This window comes from Peromyscus eremicus, chromosome 8a (genome assembly GCF_949786415.1).
Source record: "Peromyscus eremicus chromosome 8a, PerEre_H2_v1, whole genome shotgun sequence".
Taxonomy (NCBI): Eukaryota; Metazoa; Chordata; class Mammalia; order Rodentia; family Cricetidae; genus Peromyscus; species Peromyscus eremicus.
Window position 1 is genome coordinate 69,917,550 of NC_081423.1, and position 19,134 is coordinate 69,936,683.

A 19,134-nucleotide genomic window follows, 5' to 3' on the forward strand; every position below is an offset into this window, starting at 1 on the left:
TGGGTCAAAACAAAAACAAAGACCCGAACTCACTGGACAGATAGATTAGCAGGGCAGGTGGGAGCCTCTCTGCTGCCTAGAGGCAAGGCCTCAGAGGAGCCCGGATGCTGGGTGCTGCTAGCATCTAATTACCTTAGAGCTGTAAAAAGAAAGAGCCCTTGACTGCAAAGACCTCGGCAGACCATGCAGTGGCTAAGCCTCCCGGCAGAAAAGAAAGAAAATACAGAGTACCAGCCCCTGGTTATATCCGAATGTCCCATTCCATCTGATTTTACTCAGCAAATCTTGACGGGACAGCAGAAGCTGCCTTCTATTGAGCACGGACTTTATCTCACACACTGTAAATAAACACTACTTTCCACCAGCTACCCCATTTAATTTCCCTAAAACTTCAACCACACATCTCCAGTCATATTCCTCTTCTTCTGTCGCTTACACCAAAGTCACCTAATTTGCACAACTACCAAGTGAACAGCCAAGATCTGAACGCTGGTGGACCGGTTCACACCCCACTGCAGCCTTGGTGGGGGAGGTCGGAGGAAACGTAACTGCACTTGTTTAGACACATGTAGAAAAAGGAGGGCCGGAGCGGAGCAGTCTTGGAAGATCACAGGCTGACACCTTCATTTCCTGGCTGCAGGGGCTACACCCAGCACTTATAAGCACTCCTTATGTGCAAGGCAGTAAGTGGTGGGCAGGGAATAAAATCCAAAGGTCCTCCATTTCTCTCTGGGTCTTGGCTTCTCAATCCATAAAATGAGAAGGCTCAGGTTCAGAGGCATTTGGTTCTAAAATTCTGAGGGCGTTTAGAACTCATTAGGAAACAAGGTAATTCTATATAAAATAAAAGGCGTACCTGCTGGGTGTGGTGGTGCGGACCCTTTATCCCAGCAACTGAGGCTGAGACGGGAGGATCCAGCCTGCCGGGGCCATAGTGAGAATCTGAGGTTGGGGTGTGATGTAAAACCCAGGCAGGTCTATAACAATTCAAAGCAGGGACAAAGTAGGGACAGAATCTTACAGGCAGGGCACAGCTCCTAGGAAAGCTCCTTAGGTGCTTAGAATGGGTAGAGTCCCAGAGATTCCAAGTAGTAGCAAGATGCCTGCCTAGCATGGGTGAGGCCCACGGTTCCATTCCAGGGTCCACCCCCACCACTCCAATGTGTGGCAATTAAGTGGAGAAACAAGAGAGACTCCCCAGGCATGGGCTATGTCAGCAGCAGAGGAAGTATCTACCACCAATACTTCTATACAATCATAGGTCAGCCAATGCCAGAGGAGCAGCCCAGGCCACAGAGACAGGCTGTGGTGAAAAGAACTGGGCAGATCCAGATTGGCCTATCTGACTTCTCTGTAACCTTGGCCTTGGAAAAGCCACTCCATGCCTACACCTAGGAGGGGTGCCGACCTAGAAGAGGTGTCGTAAATTAAGGGAGGGACGACATATCTGGAGAGTCTGACACACACAACAGAGAGTAAGTGGTGGCGGCGATGGGGATTTTCAGTCCTTTTTTAAAAAATGGTGCCCAAACCAGTCTCCTCTGCAACATTCTTCTGCCCTCTGCAGAGATTCTTACATTCCACATCTCACCTACTAAGATCTCTGGCTCTCACTACAGGAATCATGCTGGTTTCTACACTATATAGGGATTTCTAAGCTAGCCTGGGCTACAGAGCAAGACCCTGTCTCAAAAAATATACATACACACACACACACACACACACACACACACACACACACACACACACACACACATCCCTGTGTATTTTGAGTGAAGACACTAGCTTATAAGTACCTGAGACCTCACTAAGTGTCCAAATGTCTTTGGGGTAAAATCTGGCAGGCATTTATTTGTAATTCACAGAGCAAGCAGGCTTGCAGGACATGCCTCATTCGGTCAAGTCAACATCTCTTTTTGGTGTTTATTTAAAATACCCGCACAGAAAGGATCCCATTTGAGCAGATTTGTGTTCCAGCTCCCTGTAGTCTGCAGCGAGACACACAAAGACGATTATCAGTCCTGGTCCCCAGAAACTCCCTGGATAACAGACCAGTGAGCAGCAGGACACATGCCAGGCCATTCACACTTTCCCAGGGAGCAACCATGACGCTCAGCTGAAGACTTAAGAACTGGAACTGATTCCCCTGTTCATGCCAAAAAGTGCAGGGGTTCATTGTTTCAACCACTGACTGTACATTTTCGGCCAAGCAACAGTCCATAGTGGGTCCTCAATTACCAAGCAGTTTCCAGAACATTCAGACCACAGCAGTGCAGCAGAGGACATAATCAAGTGGCCACTTCAGCCCCCCACACGCCTCAGCAGCTCATCTTCCACATGACAGCAACAGGCATCACCAAAGCTGGCCACAGCATGACATAGCTAGTCTTCAGGAACATCACACTGCCAACAGCATGAAGCCTGAACGTCCAACAATCTGGCTTCAACCTATTCCTTCAATCTGTTTTCACACACTTACTAACCCAGAAGAATGGCTTCTCCCTGCATGCTCTCTCCACGGCCCTTGTTCATGCTGCCCCTCCTGCCCATTTCCACATGCTTCTAAGCACAGTGTGTGGCATTCTCCTGCCTTGGTTTCCTAAGTGCTGGGGATTGCCAGGCTAGTGCCACTAAACCTGGTTCACGGGCACGTCTTTCAAGTATGCACAGAACCTCACTCTCTATGCAGGTAGGGGTTTAGCCAGTTTCTTGTTCAATCAACAACTTCAAATACCTGATGGAAGTTTTATCTACCTTAGAAATACCCACATGTATATGATTACACACATAATTTCAGGGATTCTGTTTTTTTAATATTTATTTTATGTGAATTGGTGTTTTGCCTGCATATATATCTGTGTGAGGGTGTTGGATCCCCTGGAACTGGAGTTACACACAGTTGTGAGCTGCCATATGGTTGCTGGGAATTGACCTGGGTCCTCTGGAAGAGCAGCCAGTGCTCTTAACCACTGAGCCATCTCTCCAGCCCTTCAGGGATTCTTTTAGTCAGTCCACAGACCCTAGATTGGGACTCCCTAGTGAAAGCCTGCCTTATGGTGCTAATATTTTACTAATAGGAAATCTGTCATCTTGAAGAACTATGCTAGAGATAACATGACATCATAATCATCTCAAGTAACACATGGGCTAATGGGACACAGGTGTCACAATACTGGTGATAACTGTCTCAGTCCCCACTGTCATGACAGGATCAGCCTCTTCCGTGGGCTCATCTCACCCTGAACTCACCATAAAGTACAAACTAGCTTCTACCAAATGCTGAAATCCAACCAAGTCACTTGGTTCAGAGATTTTCCTACTCAGCTCACTTTTACCTCTCTCTCTCTCTCTCACACACACACACACACAGACACACACACACACACACACACACACACACACACACACATCTTCTTAGGTGGTCAGCAGACAGCTCTGGAGAAGTATGAATGAGCTAATACTTCATTCGGAGGAGACAGGGCTTTTGCAGAGCAAACACTTGAAATGATGAAGGAAATAATTTCAGGTTGGAAATGTAATTCCCATTACAACTGGTTAAAACTACTTTGGAATAAGCTTTGTGTATAGCTCACAAATGTTGCTGCTAAGGAGATATGGACCTAGATAGCCTAAGCATGGGGACCTGAGTTTAAATCTCACAATACATGTAAAAAGCTGGGTGTGAGAGAGAAAAAAAAGCTAGGTGTGGTGGTACGCACTTGTAATTCCAGCACTGGGAGACAGAGACAGGGAGATTCCTGGGGTTCCTGGGTCGGTTGGTCAGCCAGCCAACCAGCCAGTCAGTCAGCCAGCCAGCCAAGCCTAATTATTGAGATCAAGGCCAGTAAAGAGACAAGGTGGGCAGCAGCTGAGGGGCAACAATGGAGACTGGCTGACTGCTGGCCCCACACAAAATCACAGGCACAGATGCACAGATTATATATATATACATACAGACAGACACATACACACATACAGAGAGAGAAGGAAAGGGAGGGAGGGGGAGAGGAAGGGAGGAAGGGAGAGAGAACTTAAAAAGAAAAAGACTCAGGCACAAGACTCCCAACTAGGCTGCACAGTGATGGTTCAACCTCCTGATTCTAAGAGCCCTCTAATTACCAGGTAGAACCAGAGCCCCAGTATGCTAAAAACTTCTATGATAGATATTTATAGATTAAGCTTCAATCCTGTTTTCTCCCCATTGTCAAAATAGAAAATACTAATTTTATTTCAATTAAAAAAAACAAGAGCATACATCCATTGGATTAAAAAAAAATTGCAAGAGGCAAGAGTGCTGGCTTAGCCGTTAAGAGCATTGGTTAGCCTCGCAAAGGACCAGAGCCCAGTTCCAAGCACCTTCCTCGAGCACCAGACACACGTGATGCACATACATTCAGGCAAACACACACCCTCAAATTGAGAGTTCAACACAATTTGCAAGCCAGAGAAGCTCATGGGCTGGTTAGTGAGAGCCCTGACATATGGACCTGTTCCTTGTGAGTTCCTGAGTCTCACGGGAAAGCATGCATGAGTGCTGCTCTCACACCCCAGTGTTTACTTTGCTTCTTTACCTAAAGAAAAGGAAATGCAGGCATTTTGTCTACTCCTATATTCTTTGTGTGATTTTTTCCCCCCTTTTGAGACAGGATTTCATGTAGTTCAGGCTGGTTTCAACCTGCGATGTAGCCAAAGATGATTCCTGAACTTGCTGACCCTTCTGTCCCCAACCCCCAATGCTGGAATTACATGCACAGACTGCCATATTTCTGTGGTTCTGGGGATCCAACTTAGGGCTTGCTATATGCTAGGCAAGCGCTCTACCAACTGAGCTGCATCCTCAGCCCAGGACCTAATTAATACTTTACCCCTTTGTGGGGTCAAACAACCCTTTCATGGGGGTCAGATATCAAATAGATATTTATGATTCATAACAGTGGCAAAATTAGTTATGAAGTAGCAATGAAATAATTTTATGGTTGGGGTCACCACAACATGAGGAACTGTATTAAAGGGTCACAGCATTAGGGAGGTTGAGAACCACTGTTTCGGGGTATTTGTTTTTTTGTTTTTTTTTTTTTTTCGAGACAGGGTTTCTCTGTGTAGCCCTGGCTGTCCTAGAACTCGCTCCATAGACCAGGCTGGCCTTGGACTCCGCCTGCCTCTGCTTTCCAAGTGCTGGGATTAAAGGCGTGCGGGCCCGTGGCGCCCCCACCACTACCAGCACAAGCACAAGATGGTGGGCAGCAGAAACTAGGAGAAAAAAGTTCTGCCTGACAGGACTGTCAGCAGGATGAGAGAGATCTTTGTACCACCACATCAGCACCCCACCATGTCCGCAACCTTTAAGCCACTGCATTGGAGTGAGAGGTAAAGAAGTCTTGCTGGGAACCCCAGGTGTAGAATCCTAGGCCTCAAAGGCACAGGTGGGACACTAAGGCCAGCTTAGCCCTTTAGAGCCCACCAGATCAATACAGCTTCTGCACATATGGCCCCCCTGCTCTTCTCAAAGCAGTACTACCTCTAATCTCCTAGCAGGAACAGAGTGTCCAAATGCCACCAGAGCCAGCCCAAGGAACCCCACAAGGAACAAAACCTGCCTCCTGAGTTCTCAGCCTCAGGATTGTCAGGAGCCAGAAGACCAGTCAGCTCAGGGCTCCTTGCACAGAACATGGTCCAGGCTCAGACAGAGATCGCTGGTTCAGAGCGCTGTGACCTAAGGCTGGCCGCTGCCACACCCTGAATTGTTTCCTCACCAAGACTAGACACTCTGCAGTCCTGGAGCACCTGTCTCCAGAAAATAACCAGACCCACAGATCTGACCAAATAGTAACAAGCAGGTTGGGTGGTGAGCAAAATACTTCTTCCGCCCACCTGCCCAGGACACCCACCCAACAGCCTCCCACAATGCCCTTCCGATAAGGATCAAGTCTTGGAATGAAGTCCCAAGTTCTCAAACGCCCTACTGTTCATTTGAGGGTTGGCAGGAAGAAGAGAGCAAGGGAAGGCCTCTGCACAAAAGCTTTGTGAAGCTGGACTTGGTGGCAGGGGCCTGTAGATCTCGACTGCTTGGGAAGTTAAGGCAGACGGACTCACTGATCTGGTGGAAGCCATTGTTATTTGAGAACCAAAGTATTTTTATGCTAGGGCTGACAACATTAAGAACCAACAGTGCGAGCAATTCCTGATGCCAACTCAAAATACCTCTGCAGACAAACACCCCAGCATGCAGACCACAACACCCTCTAAGGAGAAGACTGTAGGACGCCTCAGCACATTCCCTAGATAGTTCTATTATCAATTCAAAGTTCTCCCCTCCCACAGACCAAGGGCTGTGTGACTTCCTATAGACACATTAGGCTATCAACTGTCCCTTCCATCCATCCAAGGCCTATGCACCAAGTCTCAATGGAAAACTCATGGCTATGAAGCAGAATACCCCTCCAACCTACTCCCCGCTTTACATTTAGGATGGTAAGGCCAAGAGAAGAAATGAAGCAACTTTATACTGCAAAGATCTTTGTCATTTACAATCCACCCATGCATCCCTGATCTCATCTGAGCTGTGTGGCAACCCAGTGAGGTAGGCTTTGCTCTGGAGTCGGTGCACGGAGGCACTAAGTGCTGGTTACCTGCCCCTTGGTATGGTCTGAATGTCCACTCCCCACCCCATCATACTGAAATACATGTATTGGGATATATGGCCTTTAGGAAATCACTAGGCCACGAGGGCGGAACCCTCATGAGTGAGATTATTGTCAGTATAAATATTATTGTCAGTATAAAGATTATTGTCAGTATAAAGGGGCCAGAACAAGCCAAGCACGGTGGCTCATGCCCTGTATACCCGGGAGGCCAAAGCAAGACTTCTTCAGCCCAGCAGTTAAAAGACCATGCCGGGCAATGGCTCAGTAAGACTTCCTCCAAACACATATACAAAATACGAGAACGAAGAAACAGGCCGGAGAAAGATCCTTTGCCCCTCCCACTATGGAAGGCCACACAGCAACAAGAAAGCCATCTGTGAACTGAAAAGTAAACCTTGTGACACTTGAGTTTGCCAAATTTCCAAATCTGGGGTTTTCCGGCCTCCAGAAGTGTGAGAAGTAAATTTGTTTATTCAGGAGCCACTTCTGTGGACGGTCCATTGTTATACCATCCTTCACAGACTTCAGACTCCACTAACACGGCGAATATCCCTTTGCCCGTTTTGTGAGTAAGAAAGGAGACTCAGAGGTTGGACAGCTGGTTGCTGGCGACTTACCTCCTGTATATGGAAAGTGATCTGGGAAGGAAGAGCTTTCCACCACCAGAATCAATGCACTCTAGCTATTTAAACTTTACAATGCTGCATGTCCCTGACGGCTTAGCCACGCCGACAGGAAGGGTGCCTGAAGTCCCTGTTCTTCTTAGGCACACACTCCATTCTCTAGACCTTTGCATCTCTTGAGCCACAACAAAGGCAGACTCACTTTATTTTCATGCCCCCCCCCCAAAGGTCCAGATCTCTGACTAAAGACCCCATTTCAAGTACAAAGCCTCATTTAATTGCTCCACTGCACCCCCCACCCCCCACGCCTGCTATCTGCTGCCCAGCTCTCAACTCCTACTGGGCACTCTAAAACCGTACAGGAGATTAAGTCAAGAGGGAGAACAGGAGCCACATTATCTCCTTGAACTTTCTTAAATGGAGGAGGGGGGGCATGAAAAGAAAAGGCTCATTTTTCCAAGGAGGGGGCCGAGGCAATGATCTTTCCATTAGGCAGACGTGCATAAGAATGTATAGATTATTTAATGCTGGGGCGGCTGCAGAGGGAAATAAAGGAGTCTTTTGTACAGTCCCAGCACAGTTTCTTCACTCTTTCCCCAGCCAGGCATTTCACCCAACTCTTTGAATCATCCAGCCCTAATGCACCCCATCTGTGCACTGGCTGGAGCCAATGAAATCAAGCCTGTGCTGACTTTGGCCTGGACTTGTGAGCCTTCCTGCCCCAGAAGGGGTGGGTAGGAAGGAGGACATGAAGCCAACGAAGCTTCCCCCCCCCCGCCCCCCCACCTCATCTTCTCCCAAAGGCCCATCTGTCCATTTATTTGATCATTCACTGAGTTTTTGCCATGGGTCAAATTCTGATCTAGGGACACAACAGAAGGAAGCAGAAGGGTACATGAGAGGGGGTAAAGGGGGGCTGTTCTCGGCAGAGGCTTGAGAGACCCCCACCTTCATATCCATGGACGGCTGCATGTGTCCTGCAGCTAACTAAAAAAAACAAGGATGTGGCAGGCCATCAAAGGCCCCGAACACTTGACTCAATACAGCAGACGTAACCTCGAAAACCATTACCATCTCTCTGCATGTCCAACTTCCATCCATCTTTTTAGGCCCAGCTCCAATAAAGACCTCCTCGTCAAGAAATCCTACTGAGTACCCCCAGACAGAAATAGCTTCCCCACTGGAACAACATGACTATCCACTCACCAGAAAGAGTCCCAGGGTTGGTGGAATAGCATTTTTAGTGTCAGGTTGCAGTACACAGGACACTCAAGTGCATGGAAGCCCTGGCTTCTTACACCACAAACACTTCTTCCTTGTGTTAAAAGGATGCCATAGATGCTTCTCTAGATAGAAACACTTATTTTGGAAACGACTACAGAAAAAGGTTGTGGAAAGGAGACAGCGCCAACTCAAATACAAGGTTTTTGGCTCACATTCCGTGCCAGGAGACTGGCTAGTTCTCCCATGGACATGGCCTCCCACATCCAAATTTCCAGTCAAGGGTTTACCCTAAAACTCAAGAAATCTGCAACAAGATGACATAGTAGATAGCTAAAGGCTGGCTTAAGTGTAAATAGCACAGTTCAGGAATACAGAAGAGGGTAGAATGGGTGACTGTTCAGCCAGGGCCCTGGGGGCTGGAGGTATGGAGCTTGTAAGTTACTAAGCAGCCTGGAATAGACCCACAACAACAGATTCTGTTCTGGGGCCTCATTTCAGAATCTGTGACCACAGACTTGGATGTCTGGGCAGCCTTCATGTGCCAGTCAGGCCAGCCAGCTGAAGAGGAATGTTCTGTAACTGCTGGCTGGAGCTGTCACCCATGTTGGGCTGAGACTACCAAACCCAGGGAGAAGCAAGCAAGCAAGAGTGCCTTCGCCAGTTCTTATAAACAGTTCGGGATCGCTAATGTATTCTTAGTCTGGGTCTGCGTAAGTATTTGTTTGTCCCTTAGTTGTGTGGAGGCTAGCTTCTCAGGAAAGATACTATTAAGGGGGAAATTCTCCCACGATTTTTCTTTGTCATCTAGCCTAGTAAAACCTGTTTCTCCTCCCCTGGGAATCCAGGACTGGGAGGGAGACGGCTCCCCTGAGAATACTGCCTGAAGAATTCAGTTCCTGTATTACACAATCGAGAACCTGGGTTTACTCATTAGTAACCCCCAGCCCCAACTTCAGAAGCAGCTGTCAAGGCACCTCTGGGAAAACAGGGACTCATTTTTCAGGTATGATCAAATGTCACCCTGTATGACTTCGTGTATAAAGGTCCCTACAGGCCAGTGGCTCAGCTTTAACAGGCCACTTTTGTTCCTCTCCAAAGGACAAGTTTTCATAAAGCCTCGCACCTTCCCCCGGGGACTTGCTAGAGGCTCCCCCATCTCAGCCAATGAAGCTGCTACAGTGGAGATGGAGGGTGGCTCTGTGGCAGAGTTCTAGCCTAACATGCAGAGGCCTGATGGACTCCAAAACTGTGTGAGCCGCCAGGCCCCCAAGCCACCAACAGGGTTGACATCTAAGTTCTAAAATAAACTGATCCGCTACTCTGTCCCTGCAATTCAGAGTTAATTCTCCACGGAAAGGACAGCCTCGGCTGGGGATTTACTCAGTGGTAGAGCGCTTGCCTAGCAAGCACAAGGCCCTGGGTTCGGTCTTCAGCTCCAGGAAAAAAAAAAAGACAAAATAACAAAGAAAGGACAGCCTGTGGGTCAGCCCTCCCCTTATAAAAGACAGCATGCAAATATTCCAGACTGTACGCGAGAGAGTTTAGAAGTCTGTGACCCCAGGAACAGGAAATGCCCCCTGACTGGGAGGCAAGAAAGGCCTTCTGGGAAACCAGTACCTTGGAAATGAGTTCATCGTGATTGGCCAAGTGAGCCCTGCAGTGAATGCAGCTGTAGGTCCGGTGGCATGAGGGCAGGTATGCCTGAAAAGTCTTGGATCTTGTCATCTTCACCATTGGGGCGGCTGAGCGTGGGGCGAACTCTGGGGCAGCCCACGAGGCACTCCCACAGGACGGGTCGCACGGGAAACACCGAAAGACACAGGTAAAGGCCGTGGTTTGGCGGGGGGTGGGTGTGCGGCAGGCTCCACACACTGGTGACGTCTTCAGAGGAAGGACTCTCTGGTAGAGGTCTACAGCTGCTTCTCAGAGCCTGCGGCAGCAAAAGGGAAACACCATCAGCAGCTGGAGCAAAGCTTTTACAAGATGAGCCCAAGTGCCGCCCTCAGAGGGAGCAGAGGACACTGGCCACATAAAAGATCCTCTTCTCTGTTCCCTCACACTGCACCCACTCCAGTCTCGCTGGCTTTGTTAGATAGTTGGAGATTATTCAGTACTAACACCGTACTGACAAGAGTTACAACAAACTGGCATCATCACCATCCCTGGACACAGACCAGGACTGCAGATGGGCTATTCGTAGCCCCCAGGGTGGACCTCCTGGAAATCCTCACCCCGGGACTCGGTAGCTCTTCAGCTACTCACAACATCCAATAATCCAATAGTCCTGTTTGTATCTCATCCATTTTCAGACACCAGGAGCATGCCAACCCTGGAAGCCACCACCTACAGGGGAGCAAACCACACGACAGCTTCTGCTGGATTAAGTGTGGGACTCAAAAGACCAAGTTCTCATTTAGTGATGCCCCCGAAGGGTGGTAGCTAGCCTGTCTGTGAGAAGTGATTCCCTTTGCAACACCTTGCTCCGACAAGATGCCCAGTGTATGTATTTATATGTGTATTTTAAAAGGCAAATAAATGAATTAAATCAAAGGCATAACATTTGAAAAATCGTAATGACCGTGAATTGTACAATGCTTCCCAGTTCTCCCTTTACTTCCTGTAGAAGACTCCACTACCTAGCCTCAGCTTTCTCACTGTCCTGGGAACATAGGACACTAAGAATGGGGGAGAGGAACGGAGCTCCCACTGGATCAACATGAATGAAGGACTCTAAACCTTTGCTTACCTGAGGCTCTGCACCTGTCTATTCCCTGGACTTCACTAATGGGGGAGGTGTTCCCCCTTGCCTACCTTCCCAGGAGAGCCATGAGTGTTAATTAACACCTGCAACATGCTTTGAAGATTAAATTATTTAGAGAAATGGGGGAGGGAGACAAATAAAATAAGCTCTCCCTCTCTGGACTGTATGGGATCCATCTGGACTTAGGAGGAAACCTGCAAATCATAGTGTTCTTTTTCCTCGAAATCCACTAACTAGTAGAACCAAGTCTCTCATTAGGAGGCTGCTCCCATCCATCCTACCTGCCTTTAATTCTCCCCACCACAGCTGTCACATCTGGGCTACACCTTTCTCAGTGGACAATACCACTGCCCAGCACTACAATGAAGACAGTGTGAACAATTCTCTTCACAGCGTCCTTGAGCCACGTGGGCTCCATGCCCAACACACATCCCTTGTGTGACCTGTCTGATTCAGATCCAGACCCACAGGGGCCAGGGCCTGTCTTCCCCGCTCAGTCTCCCACAGGTTCAAGATGAAGAACTGGGTTACACGTCTGTAACACAGAAATAATGGCGGTAGACAGAGGTGTAAATGATACCCTAGACCGCGCCTCAGGCTTAGCCACAACAGATACACAGATGCCTGGGATCCCATGCTAGCCTGTGAGGACTAAAGGCTAACAGGGCTAGGTTACTCTTTCCCCACCCCTTCCACTGGGTTTCCTGACCTATCCTCAATATTTCCAATATTCCTGTTCTGCTGTTATGTTAGCAAGGATAAAAATTCCAGAAGAGGCAGAGGAAAACGGAGGCAGGAGGCAGTACCCAGTCCCAGTCCATGCTGAGTGCCTCTGTTGTATTAGCAGGGTGGGAGCATAGGGGTTCTTTTTGTTGGGTCTGGGTTATGTTTTTGTTTTTCTCACAGCCTAGGAAGGCCTGGAACCTCTTGCCTCAGCTCCTCCCTAGAACTGTCCCTAGAAGTGTGCACCACCGTGCCCAGCTGTCTAAGTTCAAGTCCACAGCCGTGGCTGCCCAGGGCCACGGGCAGCATGAACCCCCGGGTCTTCCACAAACACCAAGGAAAGAAAGGAAAACAATGGCCTGGCGGGCGGAGAGCTTTACAGGGGCCACAGAGTGTTTCCTTATGCACGCAGACAGAGTCTCAATTATGCACTTCCCTGGAGTAGAATTATTTCTTTTCTCACTTCTCCTCTGTAGGAAGCCTAAAAAAAGTACACAGGCAGAGGTTCCTTGTTATGCCCTGAATCCAAAAACACATTCACAGCTTCTTCCACAGAATAAGCATTTGCAGCACGTATTAAATGTTGAGTAGGTCACAAACATGGACCCATGCAATATACCTCACCATGACTCACAAAAAATGCTACCATGCACTGGCCTAGGCTGTATGGTGCTGGAAAACCGTGGAAAGACTGGGCCATGGTCATTTGCCTTGTCTATGGCAGACTCATTGTCCTCTGGGTGGGGGTTATTGAGACAGGGTCTCACTATGTAACCTTGGCTGTCCTGGGACTTGCCATGTAAATCAGGTTGGCCTTGAACTCAGAGATCCAAAAGCCTCTGCCTCCAGAGCACTGGCATTAAAGATGTGTACCACCATGTCCTGCGTTATTGCTCTTTAGTAATTTCAGAAGTATCCTAAAGAAGGGACTTTCTCCAGGGTGGAGGGGGGGGTTGCAGATAGGGCAAGGCAGACGGACAGAAAGTATTAGAAATGTTACCATGTTCAATTGGTCCAGGACAAGCTAGAAAGACCTAGAAGGAAGAAGGGGCAGAGAATGGTAGTAGTGAAACAAGAGGGCTGGAGAGATGATGGCTGGGCGGTTAAGAGCACGTCAGTTTCCAGCGCCCACATCAGATAACTCACAGCAGCCTGTAAGCCAGCCTGGGAGGATCCAATGCCTCTGACCCCGGTGCCACACCTGTACTCACAGGCACCAGCACCCACACACTCTCTTTAAAATACAAAATCCTGGAATAAAGAAATGGTGAAGCAGTGGCAGGAGGCATTCTATATCGAGTAAGAAAGAACACAGGCCAAGTAGGAAAACAAAGATGAACACCAGGCCCTAAAACAACAACAAAGAAACCAACCAAACAAAAAACCCACCTAATCACCTAGTGTTCTTCCCACTTGGAGTCAGGGTTCTAAAGGAACAGAACTCTCTCTCTCTCTCTCTCTCTCTCTCTCTCTCTCTCTCTCTCACGCACGCACGCAATTTATTACATTGGTTCAAATAGTGGTACAGGCTGTGGTCCAGCTAGTCTAATGGCTGTCTACCAGCAGAAAGTCTAAGAACCCAGGAGTTGTTCATTGGCTGGATGTCTCTGCTGGTCTCCCGCATATGCCTGAATCCTGAAGGAGTCTCTAGCACCAGTGGATTTGCCAGTGAGAACAAGAAGGCAAAGAATAAAAGCTTCCTTTTTCCATGTCCTTACATGGGCTTCCAGCAGAAGGTGTGGCCCAGATTAAAGGTGACTCTCTCTACTCAAAGATACTGATTAAAGTGGGTCTTCCTATTTCGAATGAATTAAGGAAAAAAATATCTCTGGGTGGTGGTGGTGCACACCTTTGATCCCAGCATGTGTGTGTATGATGGGGGAAACCTGTAGGTGGAGGTGTGCGTGTTGTGTATGCATGCGTGTGTGCATGTATGTATGTATGTGCGAGAGCACGTGTGGATATAGAACTGTGAGTTAAAGGCCAGCCTGGTCTACAGAGGAGAGGGAGTTCCAGAATACCCAAGGTTACAGAGAAATTCTGTCTGGAAAAACCATAAAAGAAAAGAAAGGAAAAGGAAAGGAAAGAAAAATCCCTCACATGTATACCTAGGCACTTAGGTTTTTAGTTAATTCCAAATGCAGTCAAGTTGACAACCAAGAATAGCCATCATACCATTTACAGGAGATTTTAAAAAATTTTTGCTTGATTTAATCCTCAATAAAGAAGTGCATTGATTTTCCTGGAGAGAAACGAATCACGCATGCGGGGCCACAGGACTTGGCACATTTTAATTTCTGAACTTTGGCCCCTGTTAATGGTGCCACAGTGTGCATGGATATAAAAGTCCAACTTGTTGAGCATTTTTGCAAAGTCCAATTGATTTCCAACATAATCAAAAGCCTCAGGGCTTGTGTACAATTTAAACAGCACTTAAGGCGAACTAATAATCCACAGTGGAAATTAAAGAAAGACTGTCTACCACCACCAGCTGGCTCACGATGATCCCCATGGAAAGAAAAATGTGAAATATTATGATTAAAAACAAAGATCTCAGATATACCATCTCCAGAGCCAAAGGCATAGGGAACACACGCTGAGCCTGTCAGGGGCTTCTGACAGGCCATTCCCACGGGGAGTCACAGTAGCCACTGAGATTCAGAGCTGTACCTCCCAGGTGTCACTGGGAGGAAAGAGTGGCATGCACTCTTTCTTTAGTTACGCCGTAAGGAACCTGAGAGGTGACCTGGAACCCAGGCAGCAGCATCCCACAACAGCCTCGGAAGCTGGCCAGTAACAGACCTGCCGCAGGGAAGACAGGGCTATCCCTAACGTGTGCCTGCGCTGTCTCAGTAGAGCAGGCAGAAAGTGACCAGAGGTGGGCTCTAGAATCTCACAAGTGAGTTCTGTTCCCTCCTAGCTGGGTGACAGCTGCTGGCAAGTTCCTCAACTTGCAGACCCTGGTGTCCCCTCTCCAACTAAGTGCTAAATGAGATGACCCAGCTCTCCCTCATTCTTAGTGGTCAGTGAAAATAAAATGACGCCGCTTTGGATGAGACAACGTGATCCCTACTGTTGCTACAGTCTGGTCCAACTTTATCCTCTCCCTTCACCAAACCCTCACCTGTCCATTCAGACTTCAGCCAACTCTGGTACGAGTGGCGGTACTGTAAAGCTGGCATTTGGGAAACTGAGGCAGGAAGATGCCATGAGTTTGAGGAAAGCCTGGGCTACATAGCAAAAAACATAGGCCCTGGAGGCCAGGTAAACTTGGATTCAGTCTGGTTTCTTCTCACCAGTTGCATTAACACTGGGCAGAATGCCTGAAGACAGATAACAGTGCCCTCATCCCAGGGGAGATGAATCAAATGATAAAGGGTGAAATATTCTAACAGCACCTGGCACTGGGTTCTCTACTGCCCTGATTAGCTGCAATCATTCTTACCAACAAGGGGGAAAGGGCACAGGAATTATTGTTCCCACTCCCAAGACCAAAGGTACCAGTGTTCTTGTGCCCCGGCTGATTGATAGTGGTTAGTAGGTTTCATACAGAGTTCCAGGCCAGCCAGGGCTACAGAGTGAGACCCTGTCTCAAAAACAACAACAAAAGGAGTCATGAGTTGAGTGTGATGATGGCGCAGGCCTACAACTCCAGCACTCCAGGAAGGTTGCTCCAAGTTTGAGTCAGGTTGGTCTATATTGCAAACTCAGGCCAGCCAGGGCTACACAATGAGTCCTTGCCTCAAATCTCAAAACCCGAAACAAAACAAACGAAAAAACCAACCAACCAAAAATCTCAACAGGAAAAAAATCTGTTATCATTTTACAAATATCTCTTAATAGCCCTGGACCACAGGTAACAAAATCCATCTTGGACAGCAAGGAGCCATGCTCCTTCAGAAACAAAGCCAGTACTCATCTCCACCTTGAATAATACAGGGTCTAGTCTTCACTTGAGCAAGTATCTGTCTCATGACAATCTTACATGATCTCTGGGACTCCTTATCTCTCTCTGAGACAGGGTTTCTCTGTCTAGCCTTGGTAATCCTGAAACTACTGTAGACCAGGGTGGCCTTGAACTCAGAGATCCACCTGCTTCTGCCTCTGGGATTAAAGGCATGTGCCACCCCTGCTCCTTTTCTCCTTAAAATCCCGACTCAATACTTTGTTGTTGTATTTGAATGCTGGGATTAAAGGCTTGCATGGCCATTCCCAGCCTGATTTTGATTTTGAAAAAATGTGGGGGGGCGGGGGAGAGGGAACGTAAAAAAAATTTTTTTGCAGGTAGTGGTGGTATACAACTGGGAGGCAGAGGCAGGAGGATCTCTGTGAGTTTGAGGCCAATCTGGTCTACAGTTAGTTCCATCATGACAGCCAGGGCTACACAAAGAAACTCTGTCTCAAAAAAAATTTTTTTTAATGCATGAGTGTTTTGTCTGCATGTGTCTTTATGGTACACGTGTGTGCAGTTCCCCCAGAGGCCAGAGGAGGGTGTGAGAGCCCTTGGGCAGGAGTTACAGCTGGCTGTGAGTCACCATGTGGGTGCTGGGAATCAAATCTGGGTCTTCTGAAGAGACCAAGTGTCCTTAACCACTGAGCCATCTCTCCAGCCCTCTGATTCCATGTTTTAATGTTTAAGTAGAATCTTGTCCTACAGTGAAGCATCTTCTATCCACCAACCTTCATTTTCTTAAGGCCTTCAATTCAGCAAGGTCACACAACATGCTGGTCTTAGAAAGTCCATTCAGAAGTGGCTGCTGAATGGTGCCCCTGCCACATCTGTTAGCAGAGCAATGTACGGCATGGCTCTTAGCGCAGCACTTTACCTGGGGAAGCTCACATCTGCTAGCACATCTGTGTGGAAAAAGAAACAGTTCCCTTGAGCACCCTCCAACTCACACAGCATACTAGGTGTTGGGCAGAAGTAGCCGCAGCTGGTTATCAAGAAGATCAAAATATTACAAGTTCCATCTACAACTGCAAAATAGAAAATAATACAAAGTTTCTGAAGACACTTAGGGCCACTTGGCTGAAATTTTGATGGCTTCCTTTCAAATCCCAGTTCCACAATGGATTTCAGATAACTTACAGAATGTGTATACAGGGCCAATTATGGTGGTGCATGCCTTTAGTCCCTGTACTCGGGCAGGAGCAGGCAGTTCCAGGACAGCCTTGTCTACATAACAAGATCGTGTCTCAAAAACAGAAACAAAAACACAACAAAACTAACAGAAAACAAAAATGTATTTATTATGCATTAAGATTTAAAATCCATTACAAAATTAGGAGCAGGTAGTAAAATTATGAAAAAAAAAAAAGTTACTTCTCTCATATGTGGAATCTAGAATTAAATTTGAAAATATATACAGACCATGAAAGTAAAAGAGGAACTGAGAAGGGGGGAAGAGTTCTTTCTTTTGTTTTGTTTTTCTGAGACAGGGTTTCTCTGTGTAGCTCTGGCTATCCTGGAACTCACTGTGTCGACCAGGCTGGCCTCGAACTCAGAGACTGGCCTGCCTCTGCCTCCCAAGTGCTGGGATTAAAGGCGTGCGCCTGCCTAGGGGAGAATTCTAAAGGAAAGGAAGAGGGGGAAGAAGGGTGATGGGAGGAAATCTAGCTTTTAAATATATTAAAAACAACAACAACAACAAAACCCCTATGAACTGCACTAGAGATGAAGAATACTTGGTGCCCTTACAGAGGACCTGGGTTCATTCAATTCCCAGCAACCACATAGTGACTCACACCATCTCTAACTCTTGGTCCAGAGGATTTGATGCCTTGTAACCTCTGGCACACACCAGGCATACATATAGTGCACAGACATACACACAGGCAAAGCATTCATACACATAAAATAAATCTATTTTTTTTCCAAAATAGCAAAATTAGGGCTTTGTGGTAGTTTGAAAAAGAATGGCTGCCATGGGCTTATATTTGAATGCTTAAGTCACCAAGGAGTGGCATTATTTGAGAAGGATTAGGAGGTGTGGCCTTGTTGGAGGAAGTGTATCAATGGAGGTAGACTTGCTTGAGGTCCCAAAAGCCCAGGACACGCCCAGGGTCCTACTCTCTGCTGGTGGATCAGGATGTAGAACTCTGAGCTACTTCTCCATCACTATGCTTGCATGCCACCATGCTCCCCATCATGATGGTAATGGACTAACCTCTGAAACTGTAAGCAAGCCCCTAATTAAATGCTTCCTTTTATAAGAGTTGCCTTGGTCAAGGTGTCTCTTCCCAGCAATACAACAGTGACTGAGACAGGCCGGACAAATGGCTCAGTAAGAGCCCTGTTGCTCTTTGCAGAGGATCTATGTTTCCAGAACCCATGGAAGAAGGATCTCAACTGCCTCTAACTCCAGCTCCAGGGATTCCAAAAACCTCTTCTGGTGTTCAAGGGCACACACATTACTTGGTGCGTACACATGCACACTTACTCACACACATACAATCTTAAAATATGTATGAGTGTATACACACCACATGTGTACATGTATTTTAAGGAGGTCAAGTCCAGCTTGAAATGAATGCTCTTAAAACTGCTAAAATACTACTGGAGTTCAAATGCAAATTTGGCTTTGAACTCATAATCAGGGGAAGCAAAGTTTCCCCTGCAAAGTTTCTGACCTGCAAGGTTTATAAAAGCATCCTGGAATTGAGTATACAGATTTTTGGAATTTTCCTGTTGAGGACAGGGAAGACAATGAGAAATCTAATATACAAAACCCCAGAAAAAACCAGGCATGGTGGCTCATACCTGTAGTGTCAACACTCAGGCTGAGACAAGAGGACTGACTGCCATAGTTCAGGGCTAGCCTAACCTACACAGTGAGTTCTAGGCCACCCTGGGCTACAGTGAGACCCTGTCTCAGAAACAAGACTATCACAAGAGTTTATATCATGTGACCACCTTGCACGTTGCTTGGCGCATCCCTCCAACAAACCCCGAACTACAGCTCAAGAGGAGGGGGTCAAGGGAGAGAGCAGGCCAAGAATATGGATTACCGATGGTCTTGCTGGATCATATGCTTGATGCTGACTCAAGAAAAATGAAGAGCTACAGAAGCTCCTGGCAAGGCTTCACGATTACCATCAATCACAATCAAGATTGAGTAGCAAAAATATGGGCCTCGGTGGAAGAGGCGAGGTGCAAGCA

General features: G+C 47.4%; 1 protein-coding gene across 2 annotated transcripts in view; it reads right to left on the reverse strand.

The window, feature by feature from the left end:
- Nucleotides 1-19,134, reverse strand: part of Ypel2 (yippee like 2) — a 54,428-nt gene that overhangs the window by 21,144 nt on the left and 14,150 nt on the right. The window contains exons 1-2 of one of the 2 annotated variants that reach the window (XM_059271436.1): nt 16,656-16,808; nt 10,109-10,421 (exon numbers count right to left, since the gene is read on the reverse strand). In XM_059271436.1, the coding sequence (XP_059127419.1) occupies nt 10,109-10,225 (117 nt within the window). In that variant the 5' untranslated portion in view covers nt 10,226-10,421; nt 16,656-16,808. Of the gene's footprint in view, nt 1-10,108; nt 10,422-16,655; nt 16,809-19,134 lie in introns of those variants that run through there. The other variant, XM_059271435.1, reaches the window with a different exon arrangement.